General features: G+C 36.5%; 1 protein-coding gene across 8 annotated transcripts in view; it reads right to left on the bottom strand.

The window, feature by feature from the left end:
* UBE2E3 (ubiquitin conjugating enzyme E2 E3) overlaps positions 1-12,014 on the bottom strand; it is a 104,143-nt gene that overhangs the window by 16,362 nt on the left and 75,767 nt on the right. For all 8 annotated transcript variants that reach the window (XM_019931586.3, XM_073807523.1, XM_019931581.3 and 5 more), the window contains exons 4-5: positions 4,462-4,594; positions 425-572 (exon numbers count right to left, since the gene is read on the bottom strand). In XM_019931586.3, coding sequence (XP_019787145.1) covers positions 425-572; positions 4,462-4,594 — 281 coding nt within the window. The remainder of the gene's footprint in view (positions 1-424; positions 573-4,461; positions 4,595-12,014) is intronic.

Raw genomic sequence — 12,014 nt, forward strand, 5'->3', positions numbered from 1 at the left:
TATTACCACATTTAATACAACCAACCATAATCCGAAAAGGAAGGGAGAACAAGAAGCCCTTCATTACTGAGAGGCTGCGTTAAAGCACATGGCAGCATGGAGGAGCAAGAGAAGGTGGCAGTGGTGTAAGAAACATTACTTTACTCGCGTCAAAAGTGGTTTGTACAACTCCATTAATTTAGAAAACAGAGAGTCACCAATGACAGGCAGAAAATAATTATAGGGTAGTATGCCATTAACAAATTAAAGGAAGTTATTGTGAAACTTCTGGTCTATTCTAATTGAAATGGCATTGATAATTTCCTCAAAAAGTGTTTTATGCTGATCTTTCTACCAACAGCATTTACTTCTCAAATTCACTTTAAACTGAAAAAAAATGCAGTTTTTGTAGCCTCACTGTATGTGTTAATAAAAATCTGCTTACCAGGGTTGCAGTCTGTCAAAAGAGAACAAATTGACAGCAAAACCTTTGAAATAGTCAAAGCAGGACTCCAGTTGTCTTTAAGGATGTCCAGGCAGATGACTCCCTGACTATTGATGTTGCAGTGATAGATTCTGGTGCGGAAAGTAACCTAAGGGCAGTGACATTAAAGACAGAAAGAAAATAAAAAGCTTTATTACCAACTAAAACTCTCACTAGCAAAAATGAAGTGGAACATATCACAGATCATAGCAAACAGCATATAATTTCATTGAAGAGCTAACAAACACTAGGTTTAAGTAATAGCAAAATTAAATGGTTTTATTTAATTCAGTTCAAAGAAATTGTTTTTACCCAGTATAGCTGGAACTACATTGCTTTTAAACCAAATGAGTCGCTGAATTGTTTAAACAAATGAAACGGTAATTCTATGAATGTATGTGTGGGCATGCACTCATACACCACTATTTAAAGACAGGAAGTGAGGGAGAACAGAAACGTTTTGGTGCCAAAGGTAAGAGAAACTAGTGAAGAATTTTTTTAAACATAAAACTAAAGTTACGTTAGTTTCTTAGTAGAAAAAGGTCACCAACTTAGCTAATCTCTTGCCATGTGTCAGAAAATACTGGAGAAGGTTGGTGAAATCACCAGCCTTTCTATTTCTCAGACTTTCATTTCCACAAATGGCTCACTGTCTTGTTAGACTGAGACAGTAAAATGAAACAAGTAAGGTCTTAAGCTACTGAATAAAGGAAACTATTATATCCTTGAGATATGTGAAAAAAGAGAATAAACCATAGAAACAAACACCAGTTTCAAACAAACACAAACACAAATTGGGTGGTTAATTCTTAATTTGGAGTTGCAAAGAAAAAAGACAGTTCCTGATCCCTTGGAACTAGCAATGTACTGTGACCTCCCAAGTGGAGTCTGGGAAGAAAATGTTTAAAGCACTCAAAAGTGTATTTCTGATAAGGACGCATAATTAAAAACAAGAAAGAAACCACTGGTGTAGTGGGGAAGGAGGAGAAAGAGACCACAGTAGTACTCATTTTATCCACACTTTTGCTTTCCATGGTTTCAGTTTTGGACCCCTGAGGTCAACTGGGGTCCAAAAATATTAAATGGAAAATTCCAGAAATAAACAATTCATAAGTTTAAAATTTTGTGCTATTTTGAGTAGCATGATGAAATCTTGCACTGTCCTGATCTACCCTGCCTGGGTGTCCAGCATAATCCTGCCCAGTCAGTCTACTAAGTAGCATCTTGGCTATCAGTTCAACTGCTGCAGTATCGCAGGGCTTGTGTTCAAGTCACCCTACTTTATTTGATAATGGCCCCAAAGCTCAAGAGTAGTGATGCTGGCAACTGAGATCTGCCAAAGAGAAGCTCTAAAATTCTTGCTTTAAGTGAAAAGGTGAAAGTTTTTGACTTAATAAGGGAAGGAAAAAAAATTCTACACTGAGGTTGCTAAGATCTATGGTAAGAATGAGTCTTCTATCCATGAAATTGTAAAAGGATAAAAACACTTGTGCTAGTTTTGCTGTTGTACCTCAAGCTGAAAACGCTACAGGCATAAGTGCTTAGTTATGATGGAAGAGGCATTAAGTTTGTACAAGATATTTTGAGACAGAGAGAGACCACAATCACATAACTTTTATTACAGTATATTGTTATAACCGCTCTAACTTTATTATTAGTTATTGTTAACTTCTTACTGTGCCTAATTTATAAATTAAACTTTATCATAGGCATTTATGCATCGGAAAAATAGCATCATATAGGGTTCAGTACTATCTGTGGTTTCAAGAATCCACTGAGGGTCCTGGAACATACCTCCTGAGGATAAGGAGGGACTACTGTATATAACTCTAGAACTGTTCTAACACAGTACATACTAGTTACACAGAGCTCTTAAAGTGTGGTTATAAGAATTAAGATGGGCTAAAAGTGTAAAATACATACCAGATTTCAAAGACAATATCAAACAGAATGTAAAATATGGCGTTAATGATGCTTCTATTGATTACATGTTGAAACGACGATATTTTTGGATACACTGGATTAAGTAAAATATTATTAAAATTAATTTCACTGTTTCTATAAAAAATTACACATGTAGCTTGCATTATATTTCTATTAGGCAGCCCTGCTCCAGAATATGGGAATAACGTATGTTCATATCATTGACAGCTGACTACTCAATAGATACGCATGGCTTACAAACACAATTAATACTCTGATTCCTTTCAGCTTCTAACAATCAATGAACAGAAGAGAATTAAATTTCTATTATTCTTCAAGAAGTTCAACACCTTATCTGAACTTCAAAAATAAGCAGAACTGTAGAGAAATAATTATACCTAAACCAAGATAACAGCAGAAGTCTTATTTCTTTTTCACTTGTCCAACTATAGATCTGAAGAATGCTTCATAATACTGCATAAGATATCTTAGGGAAGAGGAAGGAATCAACATTAAAGGGTTAGAAAATAAAAATATTGAGACTTTAGCAAAAAAATTAACATGCTAAATTAATAGCCATATTAACCAAAATAATTATGACAAATCATATACAGAAGTATGCTAGTCAATCTCTATTTTCCATTAAAAGATTCTAAGAAAAATGTCTCTTCCTTTAACAAAGTTTCCCTCATGTATAAAAATTTCATAAAAACTAAAATCTTGCAAACTTTTTTCTAATTTTGCTACCACGTTAAAACCAATTTCCAATATGAAAAATGATGGAAGTAGAAATAAGCCTCACTATAAATACAGTCATGTGCTATTTTGCTAAGGTTTTGTTTGCTGTAATACAGAAAACTTAAGCACTGAAGGCAAACTGAATAGTTAATGATATATTGGCTTTTAACATGTGTCATTTTGAATGTGAATACAATCTGCAGTATTGTTAACATGAGGGTTTTGTCCCTTTCTTTGATTGATCTAGCAAGAGATACTCGACATACCCGAGAACATTAAATAAGACAATCATTTAAAGATCTTAGGTTCTGATGGGACCACAAAGTAAAGCACTCAAAAACTGACAGCTGTAGTTGAGAGCCAATACCTCTAGGTGATAGGGAAACTTGGTATCTGCAATTTGAGGTAAATACCACTAGGTGGAACTGTTGTTACCTCGTTAGATAAGGGAGAACCGATCTGCCTTCTTTAAAAAAAAAATCCTTTATTTTTACACACACACACATAACAACACACGTGCACGTGAGGCAGGCATTAAATCGCTACATATATTTTAAATAGTGAAGGGAACATAAGGAACTAGGTTGACAGTTAAGGGCTTGATAACACTTCTCCCTGACATGTCAGAAGTCTTTCTAACTACAGCATAATTATGCTCAGGCTTAATACTGATGGTAAAAACTGCTGGCTTGACTATTTTATTGGGAGAAGTCAGAGGTGGAAGCTAATCAAATAACTGTTATGTTTAAGACTTGAAAAATAATTGCCAGTGATCACAAGACACAACTCAACCCTTCTCGCTGTTATCCACCTAATTCACAGAGACAACAGGAGGCCTAAGTCACCCAGCCGCCCTCACTCCCATTAATGCATCATACTTACAGAGGGCACAAAATAAGTCTATTAAATAGTACTAGTTCTCTCTTCTTTGCTATAGGTTTCTAGTCTTTGCTCATCTATAAAGATAGGGTATTTAACACAAGATTCAAGTTACTTAACTCTTCTTTCTGGAAGCTGTCAGACAAATTTACTTTTTATCCCAACAGGTTTCTTAAGCAAGGTTCATAAGATACTTTTTCTCATATCATAAATCTAAAATTTATGTGCTTACTGATGGGCAAAGTGGCATACTTTTATTTACAATTAACAAACTCTCTGCTGATTACAAAGTTATTTGTAAAAGACACAATCAATTACTTCTAGTTTTAAAATCCTTGGTTACATGAGAGTTTCTGTATAATCCATGAAAAACAAATAAAAATAACTGCATCCATCCCCTAGAATAAACTGACTGTGGAAAAGGGTAAGTATTAAAGAATGCAATTCTAGGTTCTTACCTTTGGTGGCTTAAATGGATAATCAGATGAAAATGTGATATCCAGAAAAAACACACCACCTTCATATACAGAACCTGGTGGACCAAGTATAGTCGATCTCCATTCATAAATGTTATCTCCTTTAGGCCCAGCACTATTTAAAAGAAATTAAAAATCAATGTGTATATCTGTGATCAATGAACTTAACATCTTAAACCAATTAAGTATCAAAGGTAAATTAGCAACCTAGAACAATAAGAGATAAGTATAAAAGAAATAAGTCTCAACCAACTTGTGCATGCATGTGTGTATAAACATATTTGGAAATATTTCTAACTTACAGAAAAATCACAAAAACAAAGAACACCTGTATAACTTTATCCAGAATCTCATTTTGCTCATTTGCTTTATCAACTCCTTCTCTCTCCCTCTGCATCTCCTCCTCCTAAAAAAAAAAACCACACACACATACACAACACACACACACAAAGTGCTTTTTTTCTGAACCATTTGAGAGTAAGTTGAATGTATCATGGCCCTTTCCCCATAAATATTTCAGTGTGCATTTTCTAATACAACTGCAATATAGCTACAATTTCAGTAAAAGTAAAATCTATACAATACCTACACTCTGCAAAATAATGTTGTCAACTGAACCAATTACGCCTTAGAAAAGAATCTTAATTTTCCTCCAGATGCAAGATCCCAGTCTTGGGATCAACCATCTATATATCCTGTGCCTTTAGTCTCCTTTAATATAGAGCCTTTTAGCCTTCCTTTGCCTTCTATAATATTAATATTTTTGAAGAACACAGTTTTTCTTTTAATAGAATGCTCATCATTTGGAACTCGTCTGATGTTTCCTTGTGATTAGATGCAGGTATTTCAGTCCTGGCTAGAAGAGAATGTAAGTGATGCCGTGTTCTCCTCAGGGTGTCACATCCAGAGGCACACTGGTGATGTTAATTTTCACTATCCAGATCAAGTGCTGTCCAATTTTCCTACTGCAACCAATAAGCAACCTTTGCAAATACCCACACTCTTCATCAGAATTTCTCCCCTAGATTTAACATCGACTTGTGATTCTTGGCTAAACTACACCTTACTATGATAGTGATAAAATCATAATTTTCCAACGTCAGCATTTCCTCCACATTTACCAGCTGGCCCCTGAGCCCTCTCTTCTCCTGATTCTATGAATATGTATGTGTATTATTGGTGAGGTCTCATGGATTCCTATCTTTTTTCCTAATGATTTAGAATTCTTACTGAATTTAATTATTTTGACACTCAAATCACCCCAGATTTGGCCACTGGGAACACCTTCAAAATGACCCTGTATCCTTGTGATAGGCCACCATCATTTTTTTGAACACTTCCTTACTTTCTGGCCTAACGATATGTTCCAGGCTCCCATCCTTGGAATCTGCCATTTCTTCAAGGAGTCCTGGTTCCTTTTAGTGGGAATGTTGTTCAAGGTCTGTCTGAGTGCTTGGTGCTACTAAACCCCAAGTACATTACATTGTGTTCAACACCATCATTTCATTTATAAACTACAATGAGAGATAATTCAAATAAAGTCTAAACTCACAGTTATTTGTTAGGAAGACACATCCAATACCCCTTAAACCCTTTTCAAATTTACCTTACAGACTTCCATTTTTCTCTAACCTTTACACTATAGACTAACTTGACTTTCTGCACTGTTATGTATAAAGCTTTTCTTCTTTTAAAATGACCATCGGTTTATAAATGATCTGCATGTTTGATTTAAAATAAGTGCAAACCAGCACTGATAAAGCAACCACACTAACTACAATAGGACATTCAGGTATACATTAAATGATTTAACTATAGCTTATTAATTCTGTAAAACATACACTGCAGACTGTAAACATCAAGTAGGCGATGCTATCAATAATCACTCTGACAACAGTTCACACAGAAAGGGTGGAGAAAACTTGACGATATAATCAAAATGTTTACAGGATGTTTCAAAAACCTGTTTTTAAGGCAGATATATATGAACTATAAAATCTTACTTTTATGGCCTATTTAGGGAAAATACACTTTTGAAAAATACTATTTTCTAAGTTTTAAGTATACACAGCAACTGGAACTAATTACAGTAATGGCTCATTGTTCTGTCATCATCTGAGAATCAGGTATATTCCTCAAGGGAATTTTCACTGTAACTAAAAGCATACAAAATGAAGTATGAATTTTGTTTAAAAAAAGAAGTTTAAACTGATTCAATGGCATTTCCTTTTCTAAGTTAATTTTTCCCTTGATGACTCAACGTAATCGTTATAAAACTAAATTATAGTATGAGACTTTTATAGTACAGCTGCTATACTAAAATGTTTTAAACTACACATGTCACACACTGATGATAATAAAGATGATGACGATGGTAACAGCAGCAGCTAAGGTTTACTCCATAATAAGCCAAGCATTTGTCAAAGCACCACAGTGTATATCTCATTTAATTCTCCTTACAAATCTATGGAGTAGGTACTATTATTACATTCCTATTTTTAGATGAGGAAACTAAAGTTGAGAGTTAAATAACTTTCTGTATGTCCCACAGCTACAAAATACTCAGAGAATTTGGACAAAGTCTGAATAAATCTCTATTGACTTCAATAATTTTGCTATATTTGTATTTCCTCTTATAATTTCAGTGCTACTATGTGTAATTTAATCTCCAGTCAAGTTTTGCAAACACTTACTTGGGTAGGAACCCAAGGAGAGCAATTCTCCAAAGAAACCAAATTTCCTCGGTGATATTCTTTGGTTCTTGGCAGAAGAACTATGTTACGCTTCAGATGGCTGGGGATTACTATATTTTAATGAATCACGGAATTTCAGCATGAAAAGGATCTGGTTGAAGCCAAACCCCTCCTTTTACACTTGAAGAAACCAATTCACAGAAAGTAAGCGATCCATTTTAACTCTGCTCTGCCAGTTGGTAGAAGAGCTGGAATTCCCACACCAAGTTCTTGGTTCTTAAATTTGCTGTCTTCTCAGTTATGCTATTCTGCTACAAGACACTAAGGATATGGTTATTGCAGCAGGATACGAAATGTGACTTTCCCTACTGTTTTGGAGTAGACCTAGTAGGGTTGCAGCTTATGGCTGTGTTCTGAGGAACGTAGCCTAAGGTGAGTTAGGGCTAAAAATCCAGCTCTTGCTGGCTGCCTTGTCTGGAATAAGAGCCCCCATTTTCCTTCTCACAAATCAAGATGGGGGCTGGGGGCAGTAAGGAGGGGGTGTGTGGGTGTGCTGGAGGCACGACTGACTCCACCCTAATTCAAACGTAACATTTTATAGGCTGGTAATTGACCTGCCACTGAGGCTTCACAGCTGAGTAGAAAATGGGTGCTAAATGCTGACAAGCTCAAGATAGGTGCTAGCCACACCTTTTCACTAGTTCTCAATCTTCTCTCTTTTTCTTTTCCAAAAGGACAACACTCCAGCAATTCTACACTCCATCCTGGATCATCTATTTTTCCCTCTCTGGTGAATCATGCCCACAAGAATGCTACAAGCGCCACTTCCCCAATCTTTATTTAAAAACTAACCACGATTCCTTTACCCCTTCCAGCTCTCATTTCAATTACCTCCAACAGGCTCTTAACTCCCGCCGCCACTCCACTGAAACAGCTCTCATCCAAGGTCACCAGTGACCTCATCACTAGACTCGACGCTCATTTCTCTATCTTCATCTTATCTGACTGGCCCAGCAACGTTTGACACAGTTGGTCACTTCTTCCTCCTTGATACACTTTCTCTGCTTTGTTGCTAGAATAACATACTTACTGGTTTTCCTCCTAACTTTCTTGGCTTCTCCTTCTCAATCACTATTGCCGTTCCTTATCTCCCTAACCTCTAAGTATTGCCAATCCTCCAGAGCTCAGTCCTCAAACCTCTTCTCCTTTCTAACTACATCTACTCTTTCGTTGATCTCCTGCAGTTTTACGGCTTCCAATAGCATCAGTAAGCTCTGAACCTACAAACCTGTATCTCTAGCCTACATTTCTATACTAAATTCCAGAGCTATACATCTAAATGCCTACTAAACACTCTTTATTTTGAAATCTAATATTTTGTATCCAGTAATTTTGAAAAGTTTAACATGCCCCAAACTGAATCCCAGATATTACAATTCCTCTTACAAGCTTCCCTAATTCAGCTAATGGCAACTCTTTATTATTTTAGTTCCTCCGGGCAAACACCTAGACCTCACCCTTGACAACACTCTTTCTATCCCACCTCCTGTAAATTCTACTGGTTTTATCTTCAAAACATACCTCAAATTCTACTACTTCTCCCTACTCCTACCACCTCAACCATAATTGAAAACACCAGCATTCTCTGTCTGGTTAATTACAACAGCCTCCTTGCTTCCACTTGAGACCCTAAGCCCCACCACAGTATTCTATTCTCAATGACAACCAGGCAGAGCGATAAGTAAATCAGATCACGGGACTCTGGTCAAAACCCTCCAACGGCTTACCTCCTTATTCTGTGTTAAAGTCAAAGTCTTCTGACCTATAAGGCCCATCACCACCACCATCCTTCTTAACTGCTCCTCCTTTCCTCGCTCAACTGGCTACAGCAACCTGTTTCTCCAACTAAAATGTACATTTCCACCTCAGGGTCTCCGCACCAGTGTCTCTGCCTGGAATGCTCTTCCTCAAGATACCCACATGGTTTGCGCCACCACCTTCTACAGGTCTTTCTTGGCTCAAAAGCCACCTTCTCAGTGAGGCCTTTCTTGGCCACTCTGTCTAAAATGTCACAGTCTCCACACATTTCACCCGCCTTTCTATTTTTTCTCCATAGCATCTATCACTCTCTAACATATATTTTATCTATTTATCTTGCTTATTACTGTCCGTCTCCCACTAGAAATGGAAGCTCCATGAGGCTGCAAGATGTGGACCAGGCTCTTCAACTTACGGTGAAATGGGCTTTTTATGCCCTGAAAATCAGATGTATTTTAATAAGTCAAAGTGACTAAAGAGTTGTGGGATCTGCCCAAGGGGAGAGGAAAGAGAGATCTCATGGAGCAGTGGGCCCCAACCTTTTTGGCACCAGGGACCGTTTGCGTGGAAGACGATTTTTCCAAGGACCAGGGGTAGGGGGGATGGTTTCAGGATGATTCAAGCACATTACATTTATTGTGCACTTTACGCCTACTATTATTACATTAGTTCCACCTCAGTTCATCAGGCATTAGATCCCGGGGGTTGGGGACCCCTGTCATAGAGCATGTTTAATGGCAGAGGAAAGGGGGAAGCAGAAAGGGAACTTTTCCTTAAATGGGTATCCCCTGCTTTTAAAAAATTCCCTTTATGCTCTTTGCTCTTACGAAAGACTTACATTAGTACCTGTTTTCACCAACCAAAAGAGATCCAAAGAAGATTTTCGCTTTTACAAAAACAGGTGAAAAGCAAAAACAGCGTTCAGTCTGTTCTGCAGTGAACATTTTAGAGACAGGGAGAGCGGCACCACCAAGCTCCTTCCCCTGGAACTACACTCAGCATCTCAGCATCAAGCCTCCATAGCTTTGAACTGTGTCTGTAAGCATCTGTGCTTTATCTCGATTTATTTTGTGCAGCCATTAGCAAGATGTGTCCTAAGGTAACTGCTTCTTCCTTTACATCATTTAGGCTTACAAAAGGTTTTATAGGGACACTCTACTTTCAGATAGTGGGGTAAACATGTACTAATTTCATAAGAAAGGGTTCATTTACTTAGTAATTTACTTCACTGATACAGCAGAAGTAACATTCATTCCAGTTCTGAGTCAAATTAGAAAAAAGCAGAGACAAAGTTAACAGGGACTTTGTTTACTGCAACCTCAATATTTTGCTAATGCCAAATAGAAAGATCAATTGTTAAATTTCAGAATTGAGGACATAAATTTTTGTTTAAATACCACTAAGAAAAAGAGTAGTATTTTATTTTACTGTTTTTCCCCTGCAAACATTACTTTCCTCCCTTTAAATACCATGTTTCCCATAAGCTATTATATCTTCTGCACAAAACAAACAAAAGTAAAAGGCAGGCAGAAAGTTTAGATAGAGTGACAAACTTGCACCTGGGAATTTTCTGTTACTAGCTGCTCTTATTGTTAATGAGTAACAATATTTTAAACATTAGCAGCAAGAGGACTGATCTTAGCAAAATCCATTTTCTCATCACTTGAATATTCGCTCAGCAATTACTGTTACTGCAAGGGTCATAAACACTAGCCTTTTACAGCACTGGAGTGATTCCCCACAAGAACTCTCAAATGCTTATTTAATTTAATAACAGATTCCCTTTTACAAATATCCTTTTCTTAACACAATGCTTTTTTATACAATTTTTAAATCTTATACTAAGCCAAATGCAAAGATTTACACTAAAATCTGTATGGTTTTTATCCCTATGGCGATCTTAAGAAGAGATGAATTAAATTCAAGGAGAAAAGAATATAACAGATGTCTGACTTAAGACGGACATAACTATGAAAAGTGGTGTACTGGTGAGTGTTCCGTCCTAAACCATTAAATTGTTAAAATAAATATACCCGTGTCTGTAGTGTGCATTTAAAAAAAAGTACTAATACAAAGTTCTTATTTAAGCGTGGGTTTAATTTTACAGCTACAGAAATGAAAGAGCTTGAACTAAGATGCCATATTGGTATAACTTCAACAGACCTTATCCACCATGACTAAATTTTAAAATACTATATATTAGTATAGAATCTGTTAAAATACAAATAAAATCAAAGAAGAACTAAATAAATGGAGAATACTGTATGTTCATGGGTAAGAAAACTCAATACTGTCAAGATGTCAGTTCTTCCCATCTACAGATTCAATGCAAACGCATCAAAATCCCAGCCAATTATTTTGTGGATATCAACAAACTGATTAGAAAGTTTATATGGAGAGAAAAAGATCCAGAATAGCCAACTCAATATTGAAGGAGAACAAAGTCAGAGGACTGCCAGTATCCAACTTCAAGACTTACTATACAGCAACAGTAATCAAGACAGTGTGGTACTGGCAAAAGAATAGACGAATAGATCAATGGGACAAAACAGAGAGGCCAGAAATAGACCCACATAAATAAAGTCAAGTGATCTTTGACAAAGGAGCAAAGGCAATACAATGGAGCAAAGACAGTCTTTTCAAAAAATGGTGCTACAACAACTGGACACCCATATGTTAAAAAAATGAAATTTAGACACAGACTTTACACCCTTCACGAACATAAACTGAAGCTGGATCACAGGCCTAATATAAAATGTAAAACTACAAAACTCCTAGAAGATAATATAGGAGAAAACTTAGTTGCCCTTGGGTATGGTGACGCCTTTCAGATACAGTACCAAAGACACAATACAGAAAAGAAATAATCGATAAGCTGGACTTCACTAAAATTAAAATATTCTGCTCTGCAAAAGACAACGTCAACAGAATGAGAAGACAAGTCACAGACTAGGAGAAAATATCTGCAAACAACACATCTGATTAGGACTGTTATCCAAGATACACAAAGAACCCTTAGAACGC

This window comes from Tursiops truncatus, chromosome 7 (assembly GCF_011762595.2).
Source record: "Tursiops truncatus isolate mTurTru1 chromosome 7, mTurTru1.mat.Y, whole genome shotgun sequence".
In the NCBI taxonomy this organism is placed as follows: domain Eukaryota; kingdom Metazoa; phylum Chordata; class Mammalia; order Artiodactyla; family Delphinidae; genus Tursiops; species Tursiops truncatus.